The sequence below is a fragment of the Meriones unguiculatus genome, chromosome 2 (assembly GCF_030254825.1).
Source record: "Meriones unguiculatus strain TT.TT164.6M chromosome 2, Bangor_MerUng_6.1, whole genome shotgun sequence".
NCBI classification, from domain to species: domain Eukaryota; kingdom Metazoa; phylum Chordata; class Mammalia; order Rodentia; family Muridae; genus Meriones; species Meriones unguiculatus.
In genome coordinates this window covers 144,659,073-144,682,436 of record NC_083350.1, presented here as the reverse complement: position 1 = coordinate 144,682,436, position 23,364 = coordinate 144,659,073, and the positions used below count along the sequence as shown (strand labels likewise).

Sequence of the window (23,364 nt, the reverse complement as noted above, 5' to 3'; positions counted from 1 at the left end):
ATTTCTTTTTTGTTGAGATGTTTCTTAATCACCATTTTCAGTCTCCCCTCTCGCTTTCTTTTGAGAATTCCTATTATTTTAACATTAGATTTCCTAGATTGATCTAGTTTTCTATCTCTTTGCTTCTATCTTTCCATACTTTTTTCTCCATACCTCTTCAAAATAATATTTTTATTTTATTTTCATTAATTACAGTTTATTCACCTTGTATCCCAGCTGTAGCCCCCTCTTCTGCCCCTCCCAATCCTACTCTCCCTCCCTCTTCTTCTCCCATGCCCCTCCCCCAGTCCATACTTTTATATTATTCTTTATGAGAAATCCCATGTTCCAGGTCTGGGCATTAAAACAAGGGCCCTTTGAATGCAAAGGACTTCCCTTTGCACCAAGCTCCATCCCCAAGGCCTAGCTAGGCATTACAACTTTTATTTCTAAGACCTCTTTTCTTTTTTTATTTTCTTTTCTTAGGTGTATGTAAGCATTTTTTTTAGCATTTTTTTTTAAATTTCATGCGTGTATTTTTAAAAATTATATTTCTTAGTGTAGAGGGACTGGAAAATTACAAAACTGCTGTTACTGTTGTAGGCGTGGGCAGGAATTCTGTTGGCTGATACCTGTTCTAGAATGCCCACATCTAGTGTCTGTTTCTGTGTCTGCAGAGAGGCCGTGTTCTCTTTTACAGAAGAATGGAAGGCTTGTCATTTGATTGTGTCAGTTGGGGTTCAGGGTCTAGGGGTGTACTTCTACCCACTCCTTATCTAGACTCCAGCAAGTTGCTCGTTTTAAGATGCAGCCTGATCTATGCTCGCTAGAACTTCCTTAACTTCCAGACCTCCTCTGCCGGTGGCAGCATGGCCAGCTTGCTTCCTGCCGTGCTCTGTCTGGAACACCTGCTTTTCCTCTAAGTAATGAACTATTCTGTGACCTCTCTCGCTACCATCTTCATATATCTTGGCTCGGGATTACAAATTTCTCTTGTTTTTATGGGTTTTTCATTCTTATACTTTGTTCTCTTGTCCACAGAGGACAGGGATAAGAAAGTCCTTTATTCCTTTGCTTGAAAACAAACATCCCTATGGTAGGGTTTTATTTATTCACATACTGACAGTACTTTTAATAGCAGAACTGAGAGTGAAGAAGGAAGAACACTTACAGTCATGACTGATGATTTTAAGCAAGCAGGCAAATGATTGTTTTCACAGTGGTATAAGGCTCCCCTAAGCCCCCATCCCAAAACTGTCTTAGCACTACACTTCCACATTTAACAGACAAAGGGTATTCTGAAGAGTAATCTCGTGTTTGGGATGGAAGGCCTGTCTCTTGTTTTCTTTCCACAAAGTAAGACACGGGAGCTACAACTGTATATCTAACTCACAGCAGCCCCGGGTCATCTGAAATAATCCAGGCTGTGCTGTTTGTGCCATGGCCTCCTTTAGTTAACACATTTTTCTCTTCCTCCAAGATATTTTAAAATAAATTTACTCCAGGGAAGAACAATATAGGAAACTATTAATTAGTGGTAGCTCATTTACGAGATCCAATTAAGTCATTGCATCTCAGCTGCTGGTGGCAGATCAACTTGAGAATGCTTGTGAGATTAAGTAGGATCATGGCCAGGGCAAAGGAGAGAAGAGGCCCTCTCTAAATAAAAGTGACCCTTCCATGAGTTGCTGATATTCCTTGCCTCAGCATTGCAGAGGTAGGGTGGGTCCCAATCCTACTTTGCCCATCCACTGAGGATAAGGATGTTAGGGATTTTTCATTCCTGTGATGGGACATCAAGTGTTTCATTCTCTCCTCTCTACATGAAAGTTATCCTCAGCCACTGAGCGTTCCCTGTCTACGATATCCCATAAACCATAACCCCAGCTTACAGTTAGACAATAAAACACTGAGGGGGAATGTGGAGGGGGATGGGAAGAAATTGTTGGCAGAATGCCTGTACAGTTGGCAGGAAGAAGCCAGGCCATCCTGGCTCTTCCCGGAGCATACTTACCTTGCATGGGGGAGGGGCCTGCATCTGACTTCTCGGCCTACCTCAGAGGGTCCTTCACACGTGACAGTGGTCCTCTAAGTCCAACTAGTGCCCAAGCAGAGCAACACCAGGGAGGCTGGCCTTCCACAGGAGGGCTGAGGTGTGGCCTGCGGTGGCTAACTGCACATTTGGACAGAAGGAAAGCAGCAGTGACATTACATGAATAATTAGGCTCTTATGACACTCTGTCTTCAATTTAGCATTGAGATCAGGGATATTTAACTACAGTTGACTAGTTCGAAACTCTCCTATTAAGAAAAAAACTACATGGAGACTGAGCTGCCAATTGGCCACAGCTGAGCAGGGGGTTTAGGTCCTCTCTATGCATGGTCCTCCATTGGTGCATCAAACTCTGCAGGGCTGATCTTTTAGTTTTGTTGGGCTCTTTCTGGGGCTCCTGTCCCCTCCATGTCACTCTGTTTCCACCCCTCTCTTCCTCCATAAGACTCCCTGCAGCCTTACCAGGCCACGGAGGCAGAAGATCCAGGTGGTCCTGATGAGACTTGATAAGCTATGGGCAATTGGCAATTCTGGAGAGCTCTTCCTTTCAGTGGACTAGGGGAAGAGGACAGGGGGGAAAGGGAGGAAGGGTGGGACCGGGGGATTTGAAGGAGGGGGCTTCAATCGGGATATATAACGAATAAATTGTGAAGAAAAAAAAATAAAAATCTAAAAAGAAAAAAAAAAAACTAAGCTTGGCATAGTGATTTATACTTGTAATTCCACCATTCAGGGGGTTGAGGCAGGAGAATCAGTATGAGTTTGAAGCGAGGTTGTGTGGGAAATACCATGTCTCAAAAACAAAACAAGCAAACGCATAAACAGAAGCTTTAGAGAGCCCCCTGTCCTGGCCTCGGCCTTCGAACGTTAAGCCCTAAGGTATATTTCGTACCAGAGGGTTTTCAATGGTTTTAAGATGCCCTCAGATGTGCAACCTGTCAAGAAAAGACCTCTCTGACTTTTTCCTCCAGTTTTGCATCTCTAGATATATTCTGTCAAATAAAGATGGTGATTTGAGTTATCTGAAAAAACACAGGTTGCAGGGTGACGAGGTAGAGCAGACATCTGAAAAGGCCGGGCTTCGGGCTTTGAACAAGGATGTTCATGAGAGAATACCGGGTCTCTCTGCTTCTAGTAAAGGAAGGGGCTAGGCGTGCAGAATTAATTGGTAGTGACTAATATTTAAGAATCCAAATATGAGATTCTCTTGAGTCAATAGATTTTTGTCATTTGAGTTCATTTTTTCTCTATTCCTAGTCCATTATATAGTGAATTCATATGATTTTTTTTCTTTTTTATTAGTCTTCTGAAGTGGTAAAAATCAGTCTCAAATGGTGTCATGAAAATTAGTTTATTTTATAAGAAAGTCCGAATTATTAGTTAATCTTATGATGTATCCCCTATTTGCTCTCAGATTTTTCTAGTAAGCAAACTACATAAGATCAAAGTCAAAAGGCATTTAATTTAGCAAATACTTCTGGGCTGGGTGTAACTAGGGATCACATGTAACTGAGCAAAATCTGTAACGGAAAATGTGATTGAAAGAGGGGATGCTTCTATTACCTTAATGAGTGATTATTGATTTTTATCAATGCATTCATTATGTTCTTTATATTGAAAAGTTACCATTATTTGTACATACTGTCATCTGTGACTAAGGGTATTGTTTGATGTGAGGGGAAATTGTCTGCTCCTTGAGTCCCCAGACATAGCAATGAGCATTGCTCCGAGGAAAGTTACCGAATCCTTGAGACGGGTGTGAAAATAGGCAAACACACAGTGTTACCAAAGTTGGTTTAATGGCGTTAGGCACGGATGCATTCCAGGAAGCACAAATCTGTCCATTCTAGAAGCTGTTTGCCTGATGCTTTCTTGGGCATTCACATTTTTGGTTTTTAAGATTTATTTAATCTTACATATGAGTGCTCCATCTGCATGCGCACTTGCAGGCTAGAAGAGGGCATCAGGGCACATTATACATGGCTGTGAGCCACCATGTGGTTGCCGGGAATTGAACTCGGGACCTCTTGAAGAGCAGACAGAGCTTTTAAACACGGGGCCATTTCTCCAGCCCAAGCATACACATTTAAGAAGTATCCCCAAGAGTCAGGCAGGAAATGGCTGGAGTTTCTCCTTCTGTTCGTTTCCAGTGGACTTTGGAGGGAAGAGCAGACCGCTCAGGTTCTTTTCGCTTTGTCTGGTTTTAGCTGGTAAGAATCTGGATAAACAGCAACATGCTTTTAGAAGATGCAGGGAAAGCGATAGTAGGAGACCTGAGCTTTCTCCCTCTAATATCCAACCGCTTCTTGTCCCTTTTAGTTACTACACATCTACCAGGCTTATTATACATTACTAATTCTGAATGTGGGCCGGGTATGGTGGTATTTACACCTTTAATGCCAGCACTTGGGAGAGCAAGGCCAGCCTGGTCTATACATCAAGCTGTAGGCCAGCCAGGGTTATATAGTGAGACCATGTCAAAAAAAAAATTTTTTTTTAATCTAATTCAGACCAGGAGAAGCTTGGGGACCCAACTATTTCCCTGGTCTGGTAAGTGTGGAAATCTCTACATCTTAATTTTGTAACATGGAAATCTTTTTTTGTAACATTCATGTGTTTATTGGTGTGGGGGCCTATGGAGGCCAGAAAACAGCTTGCTGGAGTCAGTGGTTCTCTTCTTCCACTGCGTGGGACCAGACACTCAAACTTGTCAACTTGTCAGCCAGCACCTTTATCTGCTAAGCCATCTCTCCAGCCCTGCGTGGGAATCTTTGGAGATGAAGGCTAAACCCTCTTCTCTGTTACATGAAGAATCTTCTACTGTGGTTTGGTTGTTATGGTGATGATGGGCTGTGACATCCAATGGGTGTAGGCACTTGTAGACTCAGCAGTGCTGATGCACTTGGGAGCTGCAGAAGTTCAGAGTAGCTCCAGTGTCCTTCTTTTCTTCCATGACCGCGTACGTTAAGAGCTGCGAGTCTTGAGCTGTTTGACGGATTCTTCTCTTCCTTGTAGTCACCTGTTGTGTAAGCATGCTGAAAAGATGGTACATATTCTTACAGCGGCAGGTGCTGCTTGCTAGGATGACTACAAATTGTCTGTTACTTGACATTCCATTGGTAATTTTTAGGTCCTTTGTCAGAGCCTGCAGCTTCCCACACCACTGTCTGTAGTACCACAAATAGCTTAGCGGCTGCTTCTTGTCCCAATGTGAGAGCTGGGGTTCATTTCGCACCTGTGGCCTGTCTGCCCCTCACAACGTGAGTGGTGGGTTCTGGCCAGCTGGTTCAGCTTCTTTCTTCGGCACGGCAAAGTGACCCATCGAGACATTTTCCATGCTATTCTCATTGCCACGGCTATCACCAATTGTATCACTTTGTTGGTTTGCTTACTACACAGACTGAGTAGTTGGTTAACCCTTTATCTCATTTTAATGTAGAATGTTTGTCACCAAATGATTGTCTCAAGGTGATTAGGAGCCAAGCCCGAGAGCCATTTTAAAAGCTGTTTGCAACTAGAGGGGGGGATACAAAGTAAATAAAGTATAATTAAAAATTTTTAAAAAAGGGTTTTGTGAAGATGAATTTCCTAAGATTTACTCCACTTTGGAAATAAAACAAATAAAAATAAAAAAATGTAAAAAAAAAAAAAAAGCTGTTCACTATAGAGTCAAAATTTTCTAACATAAAGTTAGCATATAATTTCATGATACTATTTTGCTTTTCAATTTGATTTTTTTTTTCTTGCTGGCATGTAACATACAGGGCATCTGAGAGAAGACCTCTGAGTCGTGATCTAACTCCCTACCTCCCTGGGACCTCTGGGACCTTACTTAGCATTCAGCAGCAGTAGTATCAACTAGCAAGTGTCTTAAATATTGTCTGGGCTGCTCTAGGCCTTGTAGAGGTGGCCTAAGAACTTTAAGTGCCAACCCCCCCACCCCCAAGAGCCTAACACAGGAGTGAAAAATCATGGAGAAAAAAAGTCATCTCAGCCTTGGGGTTATCCATAGGACAGATGCTCAGGCTCGTGTGACCAAGGGCAAGCACAGAAAGGGTCAAAGTGCAGGAAGTCTCAACATTCCCAAATGAAAGAGTCTTGTTGGTCACAGAAGCTTTGCTCTGTATCTTAAGACAGAGGTGAGCTGGACTGAGACAGGAAAAGGGATCTGAATTGACAAATGGCAGAATTAAGATATTCAGGCATGGAAACGACAACAGGAGGAACATTCCAGAAGCAAGCATCGCAGAGTCAAGAGATAGCTCAGCAGCTAAGATGAGCGGAGCCTTGCTTTGAGTCTTCAGCCGGCTAAATACGAGAGACGGTATAATCCAATATCCAATATGTGGTATAAATTAGTTTTAAGGGTTTTGTTTTGTTTTGTTTTGTTTGCTTACTAAACAGATACTTATTCAGTAAGTAAATTAAGCAATCAATAAATTAAGCAATTAAGTTAATTAAGCAATTAAACAGTTACATGAGCTGACAGGGAGAAAAGATCTGCTCTAAATACACAGGGATCTGGCCAACTAAGGCAGTGTCTTTCTGTACCCTGAGCCAGCACATTAGGGATTTTACTTCCTGGGTCGGGAGACTCTCCATCCAGTCTCCAAAGAGGTTCAACCCTGCGTGGCCCTTCTGTGCCCCATCATTGAGCATGCTTGGCGAGATGCTGGAAAGCTGGCCTCATTTAGCCATTTGATGCTATAGTGAAAATGTTCTTTGGATGATTTTCAATACTCCCAGGAAGCTATCCCTTCCCCTGCTCTTGTGTGAACACCAGGGGTGGGTTTTTGTGTCTCTGGGGACCATGATCAGATATTTTTCGATAGATGAAAGCTATGTTTCCTCTGCTTTATTAGATAAAGTCTGTTCTCGTGCTGGTTTGGTTCTTATGGTGGCAATGGGCTATGATGTCCTATATCCAGAAGCTGTTGTGAATTGGTGAGAACCTTTGATACTTTTTTGTCTCCGAGATGTGTTCAACACGCACTTGGGTGTCTCTTGGCAGTGTAAGCAACTTAATCCTGTCCGCTTTGCCTGGTAAGGAAAAAGCGTTCCCTCTCTGTTGGATTACAGCTGCTGTCCCCAGTGTCCAGAGCATCCTCCATCTCAGCACCAGTGGTCCGCCCATGCTTGGCGCAGCATCCTGGCTTTGATGCAGGCTCCCTGGCTCTCAGCTCTCAGTGCACCCCACACGGGAGTCAGGAGTGCAAGGGAAAAAGCTCCCGCTGTGTAGCACCTCTACCCACCCATCCTGACCCTCCTGACTCCACGTGTCACTTGTGATTCCTGTTATTCACTTTGTTCTTGTCTTTCCTGGGACAGAGAGCATCATGTCCTGCTGTAGAAAGTGAGAGAACTGTCCATATGATGAGCTCATTCTGTGGTGAGGGTCCTTCAGAATGAAGGAACTGAGCAGATACAGCTAAGGAAACCTTCTCTTTCCCCAGATTCTTCTCATAAAACCCCACTTTTTCTTGTAAAACCCAGAATATTCACTTGATCTTCACTTGCATTGCACACCCAGTCTTCCGGAAACAGGAAAGGTACTCACCCAACAAGGGCAGGACCCTTTGGAGACACAAAATAAGAAAGTATCTTAACACGTCCTTAGAAAATAGCCTTGATAGAGTAGAAGGAAGAGGGATTTTGTGTTTGCAGGATGGAGAAGGATGGATTTGAGAGCAAGGTTGGATAGCCTGAGCACGGAGCCGTGGACATTCCTTAAAGTTAGTTAGAGGGGTCTTGTCTCAGAAATATGTAATAGGGGACTGCGAAAAAAAATGTGGTTTGATAGAGCAGTGTCGGAGAAGGACAGCATTATGGGAGTGACTGTGGGCGTAAAGAGGATTGGGAGCCCCAGGAAACACCAAAGTATACATTTCCAGCCTCTCCCACACTTGCACTTTACTGGATGGTGACCTTGGGAAGGTTTTTTAGGTCAATTTTCATATGCATGAGGCAGAGAAAACAAGTTTGCCTCATAGCATTGATAGGGGAATTAAATCTGATAGTGCCACCCGCAAGCACAGCGGGCAGCTCAGGTGCTCACTGAGGCTGGCCTGCTTCCGCGACCTTCTGCTGCAAAGCTGCTGTGATAGCCCAGTGGTGATTTGAGGAAACCCTGGAGGGTGGCTCAGCCGAGGATGGAAAGACAGATCCAGCAAGAAGACATCCCTGAATGGAAGCGTCAGGACTTTGTGACTGGTAGGATCAAATCCCTGCTATAGATGACCCTCAAGTTTCCCAGCTTAAATGGGACTTGGAGATATGCGTTAGGAATGCTGGTTTGACTTGGATATTCCCAAGTAACTGGATGGCTAGTTGTATTGGGAACCTTAAGTCCCATGGGGAGACAGGTAGCTTCATTGCCCAGACACTTCTCCTCAGATGTGCGATGTGCTCCAGGGATAATGATAAGTAAGAAATGACCTCGCTATTCGGGAACCTGTGCAACCGTGGCACTGAAGAGGTGTTTGCTAATACACTGCTTTCAGGTTTAAATAAGTTTAGTCATCTTTAAAATACACAGAGTGTAAGTTAGAAGATAGAATTCGTCTAGAAAGAGGCTTCTTGATACACAGGAGTGACTTGACCTTAGCACTTGAATCCTCATAAAAGGCATAATGAGTGCCATGACCGACAGTATCTTCAGCTTCTCAATTCAATAACCCTTTTTAAAAGCTTCACTTCCTGACAAAGCGAGATGTGTCGTTAAATGGTCACAGGTAAAGGCACTCTGTAGGCTACAGGGTGTCTTATCATTATCCCTGGAGCACGCCGCAGTGCCTTGTGAAGAGATCAAACTTTAAATAGTAATGACAAGTAAGAAATGACCTCGCTGTTTGGGAACCTGTGCAGCAGAGGCACTGAAGAGGTGTTTGCTAATGCGCTGCTTTCAGTTACTTCAAATAGTAACAACAACAACAAAAACCCTCAATTAATGTATGTCCCTTAGCCTTTGCTATTCAAACACATCATTTCGACTTTTTTTTTTTAATCAGGGCCAGTGTGACAAGTGCTGAAAAGCCCCATAACCCAGGGTCATTAATACGGAGTAGTTCTGTTGGTTTATGGTGCAAGCGCCCATATTTTAGTATACATATTAATTGCCAAGGGTGTTCAATTAAAATACATTTCCCAGGCATGGCCCCACCCCTGGGAGATGTAGAATCAGTTCCTTTGTTTAAAAAAAGTAAAAGACTGGCTGGAATCTGCCTTTTAGCACACGCTTCAGGTGGAACTCAGTCACAGTTGTAGAAACACTGTTAGAGAGTGCAGATGACGCCACGGAAAGTTATGACAACTGGGGCGTGTTGCTTGCATGTTTGCCTCTGAGTAGAGTGGAGCAGATTCCCAATGGCTGTACAAAAATAGTTCCCAGAAGAACTGTTCATTGGCTTAAATGTTTGTACAAATACAAAGATTCCAAGAAGCATTAAAAAAAAGCTTTAAACAAATGTAAAGTGTCTTATTCAATTTGGGCTGTGCCAGTAAAGCCCTGGAGACTATCTTCAACAGAGATCTCTGACTGTATTGGAGCCTGGAATTCTGAGGTTGGGGAGCTGACATGGTCAGGTTCTTGTGGGGTCTCTTACTGGCTTGCAAATAGACAGCTGCTTTCCCCATATGACCTCCTGTGGGTTCAGTGGTGGAACCTAGAAGGAGAGAGCTCAGTCTGTAGTATTCAGATGCCCCAGCTGCCCACATTAGCACCAGTGAAGGAGCCCAAACACAGCCTTGCAGAATTTGTACTTTCAGTCAGTACTGCCTCCAATGCTTTTGTGGGAAGGAAGTCCCTTCAGAGTGCCTTCGAAGAGCTGACGGGGTAGACCCAAAGCATGAGGGTCTGAAGAGGAGGGGAGAACTTAGGAAAATATTCTGTCGGAGTTTGGCATTTTCCTTTCCTATTTCAAGAGCCGGAAGTCGCATGTCAAGGACGTCTGACATTGGACTGTTTACCCACTGAGGCTTGCCCTCTATGTCAGTCCTGATGAAGAAAGCCTGTCTCTGCTCCACAGGAACAGTTCAAGGATTCTCCTGCTGTGAGGCACACGAAGTGTGCAGCGTTCGCTCACCCTTTTATTTTCAAGTGACGATGTAAGGCATGCTTTGTTTTGAGTTTGCTTTGACTGAGAGATCAGACCTCACACTTAAGTAGCTCTCGGGATCTTTTAAAGAAAGAGTGGGGCTCAGTCAGTTAACTTCTGCAGTACAGAACTTATACCAGTTACTATTCTAGTCTACGAAGAGACACCATGACCAAGGCAATGTTTGCAAAATAAAGTGTTTAAACAAAGTAAGTGGGGCCTTGCTTTCAGAGGGTTAGTCCATGGCTGTTGTGGTGGGGAACATGGCATCTTAGAGGTAGGTATGTTTGGAGCGTTAGCAGAGAGCTTTGCGTCTTTATCCACAGGTGGCAGTTAAAAAGTGAATGCAGTGTGGGCTTTTAAAATCTTGAAGGCAACCCCCAAAGACACACCTCCTCCAACAAGCCCACACCTGCCCTACCAAGGCTTTACCTCCTAACATTCCCCAAACAGTTCCACTAACCAAGCATTTAAACATTTAAGCCTGTGGGGGTCATTGTCATTAAACTACCGTAGTACTAAAGTCAGAGGCATTCAATAGGCATTGTAGAGATAAAGAGTCTGAGAAAAAGGAAGATTAGGAAAAACTTAGAAATACAAGATATTTAATTTGTAGCACAGGGACTCTAGGTAATAAAATTGTACAGTAGATGAGATTCATGACAGATGAGCAGATGTTAGCTGTTCTTACCAAATAACAGAACAACAACGAATAGTGAGCAACTGTGTAATGATGTGTGTATTCTTCAACATCATATTCTATGACTTGCATTTAAAAGATTTTTAAATATTAGCTAGGCGTGGTTGCTCATGCCTACAATCCCTGTACTTGGGAGGCTAAGGCAGGCAACCATGGATTCAGGGCCAACTTGGACTATATAGTGAATTCTAGAACAGCCTCAGCTGCAGCATGATTAAGAGACACACTGTTTAAAAAAAAATAAAGAGAGCAAAAGAGCACAAAAATACTAAGAAATATCAGAGAAAATTTATGAAATAGTCATTTTCTAGTATTCTCAAATCAATCTCTTGCAAAAAAAGAAAAAAATGTGAGGTTCTTTATAACCTTATGATTTATAATTTATAATTCTTTGTAGGCAAGTCATTAAATTAAAAATCTTGTTCATTAAGATGTGATAGTTCAACAGAATTCATTTCCCAAATATAACCCATGTGAATATAAGTTGGAGTTCTGTAGACATACTCTGGTTCTATATTCTGTTAGCCTTAGATAATATCAACATATCACCAATGACAGAAACAAGATCTTTTAAACATCGTGGAAATTCTAACCATTCAAACCTCAGCCTATAACTTAACTGTAAGAATATTGCCCCAGTGAAATGAATATCATTAATGTCAATAAATCATCTTCAGTAATATAAGATTTTCCTGAAGTCTTTATTATAGAGTTTGAACTTCTCTTCTGTACTTTTCGGCGAATAAACTCTGCTTTCTGCTTTGTGCCCATCTAAAAACCTTCTGCCAGCCTTGAGCCCTTCCTTTGTCTCCCTCGCCAGCCTACATACCACACCCCTATACTCTGCTTCCTCAGCTGCAAACAGGCTATAATGTGATGGTGACCCATATCTTAAGGTAATTGTCAATAACGGTTAAAACACAAATACTTGTCAGTTTTAAACTATGCATACAACTCTTCAAACTGTGTATGAAGATTCAAGTGCAAGGTAGAAGTCCCCTCCCCTGTTCTTCGGTCCCACTTCCCAGAGCTGCAGGGAAACCGCAGCTGGGAATATCTTGCCTTGTTTTCTCAAGCGCAATTATTGCTTTCTTACACCAGACAGGTAGTTGAAGTGAAATGTCCCAGAAGTCTGCTCCGCACTGGGGCACATTAACACCTTTACTGGGCACCTCTGTTTTCCTCACCCCTGGAAAGTCTGCCTCTTCTTCGCTTTGAAGCTGCCTGGGGCTTGTGTCTTCCTCTCTGCATCTGGAGCCTACAGAGCTGAGATCTGGGTGTCGGCACCCCCACTCTCTCTGCTGGAGAAGCTCCCTAATTAGCCAGGCTCCCCGAGAGGCTGCTATTCTGTCTCATGCATTTTCAAACCCTGGCTCTGTGAGTACACTTTTCAGTGGTAGATGTTTCTGAAATATATTTGACAGAATTAAAGCAAGTACTTTCCTGGTCATTCACTTTTAAGTTTGGTTTATTTGCTTCAAAAGTCAGTAATATGGAAAAAAGCCTAAACGATACCTTTTGATATAGGTCATACCAAAAGAAATTCTACAGATTTTTTTAAAGAAAGTTATTTGGAAAAAGAAAAAACCTCTTGGAACTGGATAAAGGTAAAGATAAAGATTTGTATAATATTTGTACAAAATTTGACCACTAAACTGTATAAATCACTGAGCTGTTCCAGATAACCACAATGTTAAAATTATATCATTTATTTTGCAATGCTTTTCAAAGACTCAGAACACTTACAAAAGCTTTTATTTATAAACTCATTCAAAATCTGGAACTTTTCACTTTGTTTACTGTTTTTGCAGTACTGGGGGTTGAAACTAGGGCCTCGCTCTTGCTAGACAACGTGTTACAGATCAGTTTTCCCTGACTGGCCCGGAACTTTAAAGTCCTCCTGCTTTAGAGTTCCCCAGTAGCTGAGACTGTAGGTCTGTGCCATGAGCCTGGCATTATTCATTATTTGTGTGTGTGTGTGTGTGTGTGTGTGTGTGTGTGTGTGTGTGTGTGTTTAACCAGGGAGGGGTAAGTGCATGAAATTCATTTTGTTATTTTTCTATCTGAAGGCAGAATGAACTGGACCTGCGATTGGGAGGGCCAAGGGCTCTTCCCTGGCAGCCAGTGCTGGGTGAGGGATAGTTGTGGTGGTTGGTCTCACCAATTTACCTGGCCATGCCCAGCACCCTCTGGGCTGTAACCCAGGCTCATAAAAATGAAGACGTGAACTGAAGTTGCTTCCCGCATCAGTTCATGGCACGGCTTCGCTGCAGTTAGATCTCAGTCGGTGTGGCTGGGGGAGGATTTCAGGCCGCGTTGTTCTGGTGATAGGAGCAAACCTGCAGCTGCGTTCACAAAGTAACACTAGCGCTCTTTAATCCCTGGGTAAAAATCCTTCTTGTTCAAAAGGCAAACGTATGATTTCGGTAATTAAACAACCCTTATTATAACGAGAGTTATTTTCAATGAAGTATATCTAGATTGATGCTTGGGTTTTATATTTGGTAAACCTTGTCCGGATTGATGCAAAAATGAATCCTATTGTTAGTTTATCAATTGGTGGGGGAACGCTTCCTCTTAAGAAGTCAAAGCTAATGCTTGCGAGGTGGCCCTCAGCCTGAACACTGGGCAGAGTGGGTAGTGTTGGTTTAGAATATGCAATCACTTGAGATGGTTACTCTGTCTGCTGGGTCTGCTGGGGGAGAAAGCTGTCGGCTTCCAAGTCCCACGTTGTCTTGTCGCCCCACTGTCCAGGTCCTCGGAGGGCAGCCCATCCAGGTGGCGCACAGCAGGGATGCGTGACAAGGGCCGGCGCCAGGCGGTCCGCGGCCCAGCCTTCATGTTCGGCGCTCGTGGACCCAGCCTCACAGCGGAGGAGGAGCGCTTCCTGGACGCCGCGGAGTACGGCAACATCCCTGTGGTGCGCAAGATGCTGGAGGAGTCACGCACGCTCAATGTCAACTGCGTGGACTACATGGGCCAGAACGCGCTGCAGCTGGCCGTGGGCAATGAGCATCTGGAGGTGACTGAGCTGCTGCTGAAGAAGGAGAACCTGGCGCGTATCGGCGACGCGCTGCTGCTGGCCATCAGCAAGGGCTACGTGCGCATCGTGGAGGCCATCCTCGGACACCCAGGCTTTGCCGCCAGCCGGCGCCTGACGCTCAGCCCTTGCGAGCAGGAACTGCGGGATGATGACTTCTACGCTTACGACGAGGATGGCACGCGCTTCTCGCCCGACATCACGCCCATCATCCTGGCGGCGCACTGCCATAAGTACGAGGTGGTGCACCTGCTCCTGCTCAAGGGTGCGCGCATCGAGAGGCCGCACGACTACTTCTGTCGCTGCGCCGAATGTGCCGAGAAGCAACGGCTTGACGCCTTCAGCCACTCAAGGTCTAGGATCAACGCCTACAAGGGACTGGCCAGCCCAGCATACTTATCGCTGTCCAGCGAGGACCCAGTGCTCACGGCCCTGGAACTCAGCAACGAGCTGGCCAAGCTGGCCAACATAGAGAAGGAATTCAAGGTAGGCCTGTGGAAGGCCCCTACCTGCTTGCCAGGGTCAATTCTGCCCGCTGTTTGATGCTCTGTTGGGATTTTGTTTGTCTGGTTTGAGATAGATCCTCGCTTCACAGCTCAGGCTGGCCTAAAATTCCCAAATGTTGGGTTTATATATGCTAACCCTGTCCGGCTTCTCTCTGGTTTAGACTGGGTCCTAGGGTGCCCTCAAACCTCAAATCCCTTCATAGGCAGGAACTCAGAGCAATTCCCCTGCTTCAGCTTCTCTAGTGCTTAAGGTCACAGATATGTACCGTCAAGACTTGCCTTGCTGTGCATTAAAGGAGCCACTGCAATTCTTTTTTTCTCCTCTTAGACTCACATTGGAGACATATAACACAGTATTAAAGAGCAGTCGTCAGGCTAAGTATTAAACCTCGCAGGGTCTGTGTCCTCTTTTGCTAAAATGGGGATTGGACGAGTCTGTCTCCTTTCTAGATTCTCTCTGTTCTGTTGCCTGGTGTTGCCCAGCACTGACAGGTTTACTTTCCACCCTGAGCTGTGTGTCTCAAAAGGCTGCCCGGCATCCCAGTGAGGTGGGGCTCCTCTTTCTCTTCCCGGATGGAGTGGTTGTCTCTTTGAAGTTCTGTTTCTATATTTTTAGGTGTAGCCGTGTCCAGCGTGTGCTTCATAGGCTGTGTGTGTCCCAGGGTAGCTATGACTTCTACTGAGCACATTTGTGGATGACAGTATGACAGTGTCACACGGCAAAGCCAAAACTGGACACCCATACCAGAATCAAAATTCAAAAAGCAAATACGGAATACTACTGGAGCTATGTTGTTGTTAATGTCGAATCATTAATGGGACACTTGGAGTTCCATGGACATTTAGAGTGGTGACTTGTGACTTCTGGATCAACCCAGAAACACAAAGACAGCGAAGTGGTTTGTTCGTCAGAGGGATTTTCAGCTTTAATAGCTTTTTTTTAATGTTACGTTTTTTTAATGTCAATCACTATTATTTTATGAAAATGCTGTATTAGTGATGGACCGTTTTAAATTTTTATTCCATTGCCATCCCCTCCTGTGAGTTTTAAGTGGTCCTAGCCCTTAACTCCAGGGAAAAGTGGGTCCTTGGCTGTTAGGTAAAACTCTGTGAGCACTCTTCAGCAGATTTCCACTCTTCTGTTTTCTACATAAGGAGGTGGTTGTAAGCTCTAGTCCCTCGGCACCAGACAGGATGCTCAGTAAAGCTTTTTAGCATAGGGTGATAGCATCAGGATGAGTCGTTATTCTTCTTCACATCTTAATACAGGTTTTCATGGGTAAGTGAGGTTTTTTTTTTTCAAGTGCAATTGGCAATATAATTCAAGCAAAGGAAAATCTGCTGTCTCTGGGGTTTCAAGAAAACGGTATAAATTAGTTTGCGCGCTTTGATCCACAACAACCCCCACCCCCACGCCCGGTGTTGGTCAGCGCACACTGTGTCTTGGTGGAGCTCTTGCCTCAGTATAACAATCTTGTTAACCTATTCATGCTTTCATTCTGGTATAAAACGGCCCATTTAATTGTGAAAAAAAAATGGGGAAATGTGGGAAAATCAAAGAATAAAATAAGTCTCTCTTGATATATACTCCCTATGAGGACATCCATTATGTATTACTGGAAAAGAGTTATTTCCAAGATGAAATTTGTTTTTATTTCATTGTTGAGTTTTTAAGACAGTGTCTCAGTGTAGCCTGAGATAGCCTTGGACTTGCTCTGTAGCTGAAGATAACCTTGAGCTTCTGATTCTTCCACCTTCAAGTGCTTGGCTTTCACACATACACCACCACACCAGGCCTGAAAACCTTTTAGACAGAGCACAGGGAGGACAAATTTAAAGCTTTGAAGTTATCAGAAAGAGTAGAAAAAAAATACTTTCAAACATCATCTATTTTTGAGATAGTCATACAAGCATAATTCTAAATTTATTTGACACTTCAAACATCACAGAAACCTGTTTTATGTACTTTGTTCGATTATATGTTGAAACTCTGCAAGAGAAATTCCATAAAAGGGAATATTTTCTAGGATTATGTTTTAATAATTTACTAAAGATGGTGATGTTTGCAGTTCCACTCAGAGAAGTCTCCTCGGCGGAGTGATGGAAGGGAATTTGTTATTCATAGTTTCCCCCTGAAGCCAGCTAAATCCATATTAGTAATGCCTAGATTAGAATCTGCTTTACCCTGAGAACCTTCTGAAGGTGGGAAAATACCGCAAGTGAAAAAAGCGAGAGGAGAAAGCACACCTGAGTCTCCAAGGTTAGACAGCCTGGCCGAGGATATGCGAAAGCCATCTGTGTCTCCATGTTCTCCAGTTCAGCTTCCAGAGCAAGCTGGAGAGGGCAGAGTGCTGCCCGGGAGCCGGTCTCTGGAAACTCAGAGTCACTGCGCCTGACCGCGTGCCGTTTCTGTCCCAGCCTTCGCCATCTCTGTTGGTCCTTTCTTATCCTATCTCTCCTTTGTCCTCTCATCTATCTGTCAGGGCTTTAGACAGTCAGAGCGCTAACCCAGCTCCCCTGTACTCTGACAGGACAGGACAACCAAAGCAAGTTGCTGAGGAAAGCAGGTAACCTAATTTGCCCTGTTCTGTGCTGTTCCTTCCCAGAGGGCTTTTCAGCTCAGAGCCCTGGCCTGAAAATGAAGAAACAGGCAATGCACTGCTCCCTGGTGAAGCACAGGGGATGTCTTCCCCTCTCGGACACCTATTCCTAGCCTCTCATTGATGACCTGGAGTACACTCTCTCACCCTCTGCACTTCCCACAGTCCCTCGGAGAATACAAAGAACGTGTGAAGGTCATTGTCTCAGGAGACTGAGCACTTGAGGTTGTAGATTTAGATGAATTGACAGAGGACAGCCCAGTGACATGTTATTAAAGAAACAGTTTGGATGCGCAAGTGATGTCTGCAGCTGTTCAGAGAAGTGAAGACTTGGGTTTAATCATCAATGGCAAGGAAACCGATTGTTTACTAAGGTACAGGAAAACAAACTGAAATTTCCAGATTCTAATTGAGCTGGTAGTACACATGTTTGGTTTAAATAAATAGATAGATAAATAAATGAAACAACAAGAGGCTATCTGCCTCCCCTGTGCCTCAGTTTTTCTTTCAAAGTAGAAAGCAGTTTCTGGTCTGTCATAGTAGAGCTAGAAGGAAAAAAAGAAAATGGCCATGACCCAAGGTTAGACAGCCTTTTACATCAGGAAGAGACTCTGGGAATCATCCAGTCATACAGACCTCTCATATCACAAGTGAGAAATGTCACAGGGTCAATGTCACAGTGACTAAACTAGACCTGAGCATCTTGGATCCTCGTCCCAGGTTTCATTTTATTGAAGGATTATTTATGTTTACTTTATGTGTATGAGTGTTTTGCCTGTGCGTGCATGTGTGTGCACCATGTGTGTACCTGGTGCCTTCGGTGGCTGGAGGAAGGTGTCAGCTTGTCCGCTGGTATGCTAAGCTTCGATGTAAGTGCTGGGAACCAGACTCGGGCTCCCTGGAAGAGCCAGTGCTCTAAGCCACTGAGCCATCTCTTCAGCCCCAGCCATGGGCTTTATGTCCAAAATAACATACCTTCCAACACAGAAGCACTCCTAAGCTTCCTAACTTGGACTAAACATGCGCTCAGCATTTAGTCCTCTCAGGACAAAAAGAAGGGAGGATTCCACTTAGGAGGAAGGTTGAGGAAATCTCAAAAGATTCCACAGCTGGCATATGATAGAAGCCTTGCTTGAGCCCAGGACGGCAGGGCCCTGTGACTGTCGGTAAAGAGGCCTGGCAGCTGCATGTTTGCTTGGCGTTGAATGTCGGTGTTCCTCCTTCACATAAAAAAGATGGGAACTGGAGATTAAGCCAGACATGTTAGCAGGAGTGGGAGAGGCTGCAGAGCAACTGGAATTCATTGCTCTGCCTCCAGTTTAACAGGTCCTTGGAGTTTTGAATTTCTGCTCTGGTCACCTATTGACTTTGAATAGAGGGCCCTTGAGCTGGGAAAGTACCATGAAGACGATTCTACAGAATTAGATCGAGGGCAGCTTGGTGTCTATTTGATCTGAGTTGTGAAGCCATGAGAGGCAGGGAGGGGCTCAGGGTGCACAGGCACACAATGCAGGCGTTAGCAGGAGACGGAAGGGTGTGACTGGCCAGGGTTCTCCAGCTTTCCTTGAGCACTCCGGATAGATCAAAAAAGCCATGACTGGAGGGAGGAAATCACCATGGGCCAGGAGAAGTGGCTCATGCCTTTAGTTCCAGCTACTAAGGAGAGTGAGACAAAAGGATCCCTTGAGCATCGAGCCAGGAGCCACCCTGGCCAACAGAGCAGCACCCCGTGTTAAAAAAAAAAAAATCACTGTTAATCTACTCCTGTGGCTTTTTTTTTTTGTGCTTGAGCAGCAGACACCTTCCAGCAGTAAATGGTTAACCTATGGTGCAAACAGACCATCATCCTTACTAGTATGATCACTGCGGTATTTTGTTTGTTCCTCTCCTGACTGATCTGTCGGGCCATTCGAAAAGTCACACAGATTTCTTTAAAGCTGAGCAGCTTCCAGGTTGTAATTTTAAGAGTTAATGAAACACTGCTGGTGTATCACTATAGATTTGTCTCAAAGCATGGGAAGTTCCTCTGACTTCTGATTGATAGAAAAATGGCCGGCCTCTGTCACACCAAATTTCACAGAACGCTCTGAACCAAAAAATAAAAAAATAAAAAACAAATGACATGAGGAAATTTCATCTACAACACTGTATTAAGAAGGGAGCTTTATATGGAAACATCATGGATTTAATACTTCTGTAAGCTATAATAAAATATTGCATTAGCTTTCAGGAATGGAAGGCAGATGGATGTTAACTGACACACACAGTGCAGAGAAACCAGAGGCTGCACGTTTTATTAATAGTATCAGGTACATGGTACCAGCTTGAATGGAGACTGAGTCTTATTTGTTTCATCTGTTCCCTTATGAGGGAATAAGGATTAACTGTTACATCCTTTGTCTAAGTTACTGATATCTGAAGTGGAAACTATTCCAGCCTGTGTAGCCTTTAAACATTCTCTCTCTTCTCGTTGTTTATTTTAATTGGTGGTGTGGTTTTTGCCTACCTTATCAAAGTATTTAGGGGAAGAAAATTGAAATTCCTCACATCTTCCTTTAAAGCAGTGGTTCTCAACCTTCCTAATGCTGCGATCCTTTAATACAGTTTCTCATGTCATGGTGACCCCTCCTCCAACCATAAAATTATTTTGTTGCTACTTTATAACTGTAATTTTGCTACTGTTATGAACTGTATTATAAATATCTGATATGCAGCCTCCAAAGGGTTGCTACCCGGAGGTTGGGAGCCACTGCATTAAAGTATGATGTTTTTTGAAGCCTAGAAATTTTTCTGTGTGAAGTGTCACTTTGAGACACAGTGTCTCAAAACGCTTTAATATAAGGAATTTTATTCTCTTCAAGCCCATCAATTAAATTATTATGTGGCTAACTTTAAAATTGTTTTCAGCCAGGGTCTGGCTTCCAGACTAGCTTCCTGCCGTCTTCCTGCCTCAGCTTCTTAAATGTTGGAATTACAGAGTGTCTGGTTTAACTTTATAGGCTCAAATTTTAGTCAAAGTCATCAAGGTAGAAATGGGGTATCTAAAAGTGAGGCCCTTCCCCAGGAGATGGTCAGTGGTACCTAAACTGGATCCAATGGGCTAAAAATAGAACTCCATTGAGAAGGTAACAGGGAGGCTGCCAACCATCCATCACACCAAATAAATATGCAAATGAAGTTAAAGTGTCACAGATTATTTTTAGCCAAGTGTTAGTTCCGGTGGCCTGGAAACTTTTCTCTCAGGTATTGATGGTCTGTAACCTGGAGAATCCAATGCCGTATAATCAGCCATTTCTCTCCCTCCGTTTCTGCAAGGAAAGATAGCATGCCCTTCAGCCAACCCAAAAAGATGTCTCCCTATTGGGACACCCCTCCCCTTCAGTTGTTAGCAGTCGTTTGCAAACTCTGACTTGTATCGAATTGCTGGCTTTCCTTAGGTTCTACCTCAGGGCAGGGCCTACGAACTGCATTTCTGACAGGTTCTGGGTGCCACTGATAATGTTGGTATTAGATCTGTATTTGAGAAGCAGTGTTTCCCGCAAGCCAAGGGTAAGAAACTGAGCACAATGGTTTTCAAATATGGTGGCTTGTCTGCATCAACCTGCTGCTTCAGAAAGTTTCCATTATAGAAGTGGCCCTGCTTTAGCTTCAAAGTAAATGTTTGTGTACAAAGAGATAAAACTTGTTTTGACTTTTGGTGTTCAGCATTGGTGCTTAGCCAGTGTTTCTTTTTTTTCTTCATAAAACAAACTTTTATGTAACAGAAGGGTCCTTTCTGGGTCTAGTTAATTGCCTAAACAAAAGAGGAGGAAAATAGAGAGAGGGGGAAAGAAAAATAAAATGCAAAAGAGGACAAAATCCCAGTGTTCCAAATCAGCTTCCAAACCTGCAGTGCATTGACAGAAACCCCCACTGTCCCTCGCTGCCCTCTAGGCTGGGACCCTGGCATTTCCACAGAGGCCACAGGAAACAGGAGCATTTATGGCATTAAATGTTCAGTTATACTGCCACTGTCTTTTAATATGAACCAGTGATTTGTGTATGCCACTTTTTTGTTGGTGCTAATATTCGTGTGTTTGTTTGTTTGTTTTGTTTGTTTGTTTTATGTTTTGAGATAGGGTCTTACACTGTAGCCTAGGCTGACCTCAGAGTTGCTACATAGTCCAAGCTTGCCTCAAACTCACGGTAGTCCTTGTCCTGTGAGCCATCGTGCCTGACTTTTTTGGAGCACTTTTGTTCTTATAAGCTGGTGTGATGGTACACAGGTGATCTCACAGTCCTAGGTAGGCAGAACTTAGAAGATTTCTAATTTAAGGCCAGTATGGCTACATGGTAAATTCCAGGCCAGTCCAGACTACAGTGAGGCCCTATCTAAAAAGAAAATTCCTCTACAAAATCTCAGAGCCGAATGCATACTAGACAAGCCTTGCACCACTGAGCTGCAGCCCAGCTAAATTTGAAACTGATCAATGATAATTGCACATATTATGGTATAGCACATAGTGTAGTGATAAAGTATATATGTGAAGCTCAATGGTTCAAGCAAGCAAGTTAGCGTGTTGTGCCTTTAACTGATTCTTTCTCCCTCCTGGCCTCTGGCTAAGACCCTTTCCATTCTTCATTTCTGTGAGTTTGACTTTGAAAGATTCCACATACAAGGTGAGATGATGTCCATATAATTTTCAAGCTTTCGTACCACTGGGCACAAGGAAACTTAGTGAGGACAGGAAAATCCCACTGTATCTAACTTAGTGAGGATGAGAGAATCCGCAACTGCCGTAACCAGCCTGGTTATCTGGGATGGGGCTGCATCTTCCCGTCCAGAGGTGAAGACACCTTTACATCCCAAACACTTGCCACTGAATTAGAGAAATTCTTGACATTAAACAGCAAACCTCTCGTTTTAGAATGACTACAGGAAGCTCTCCATGCAGTGCAAAGACTTCGTAGTGGGTGTGCTGGACCTGTGTCGGGACTCAGAAGAGGTGGAAGCCATTCTGAATGGGGATCTGGAATCAGCAGAGCCCCTGGAGAGACACGGGCACAAAGCTTCCCTGAGTCGCGTCAAACTCGCCATTAAGTATGAAGTCAAAAAGGTACGTGAGCCGCTCATCCCCAGACAGGAAGTGGTGGTGCTGCAAGCCAAAGGGGCACTTGGCAAACAGCCAGGAGGGGTGGAGAGTTGGAGGGAAGCGTCCAGGTGGAGTTAAATGCCCTTGGGTTCTGATCCTTCTCAAGTGTTACCCGTTAGAGGAGCTGGGACTCCTTGACATCGAGGATAAGCCTTCTCTACATTTCAATTTCCTTACATAAGAGAACTCTATTTTTTATGTGTCTTGGAGTTCAGTGTGATTTAAGCGGATAAGGATAAAGCAAGCACTCTGCAAACTGAATTTCAATGCCGTTAATGATAGCAGCGTGGTGGCACACATCTCTAATCCCAGCACTTGGGAAGTAGAGGCAGGGAAATCAGGAGTTCAAAGGCAGCCTCAGCTACCTAGCAAGTCAAACCAGAAATAAAGTCAGAAATAAAACAAAACAAAAATAAATAAATAAAATAATGATAATACTGCTGCTTTATGCATTGTAAGATACCAAAATATATGTTCTCTTATTGATCCTTACTGCAAGCCTGTTATTCATTTTACCTATAAACCAGGTAAGACAGATGCTAAGATACTAAGAAGGAAACTGAGAGTTACCAAGCTTGAATGACATGTCTCATGGTGTAACATGGATACAGAGGTAGTCATGCCAGGGCTGTATATAAAGACACAATTATTTGCATTATGGTTACTGTGGAAAAACTCTTACGTGCTTTCATTCACTAACTTACACTGAGCTGTTAAATAATTCTTGAAAATTGTAGTTAAAATATTTCATATGGTGAAAAATCGCAGTTTCTGGAATTGGACAATATAAGTGAGTTATGTAACAGGGGGGGTCTACTGAGTGGAGCCGATAGGGGCTGGGACAATGGCTCCGTGGTTATCAGCATGCACCGCTCTTCCGGGTGACCTGAGTGTGGTTCGTAACGACCATGTTGAGCACAGCATGCCTGCTTGTAACTCCGGCCCTAGGGGATTGCTGGATAATAGCCCTCATCTCCCACACACACGTACATAATTTTAAAATAAGATAAATCATTTTTTTTAAAAGGAGGAAGCTGAAAAATGGAAAAGCAGCCGCTGATGTGAGGGGTGTGTCTAGAGTATGAGCCTGTCATCAGGGGACAGCCATGTCTTCTCCCATTTTTCCTCTAGTGTGTTCTCATTCTTACATGGACAAGCAGTAGATCCAAGCTGTAAGGCCTCAAGTTCTGGTGTCACCGCAGGTTCTTGACTAGATGTGGACAGCACCGAAGTCCTGGGCTACTCTTCAGTGAAGTGAAGT

General features: G+C 43.8%; 1 protein-coding gene across 5 annotated transcripts in view; it reads left to right on the top strand.

Annotated features, from left to right (window-relative positions):
- Trpc3 (transient receptor potential cation channel subfamily C member 3) overlaps positions 1-23,364 on the top strand; it is a 136,775-nt gene that overhangs the window by 76,846 nt on the left and 36,565 nt on the right. For all 5 annotated transcript variants that reach the window (XM_060378232.1, XM_021655160.2, XM_060378231.1 and 2 more), the window contains 2 exons: positions 13,580-14,351; positions 21,879-22,067. In XM_060378232.1, coding sequence (XP_060234215.1) covers positions 13,580-14,351; positions 21,879-22,067 — 961 coding nt within the window. The remainder of the gene's footprint in view (positions 1-13,579; positions 14,352-21,878; positions 22,068-23,364) is intronic.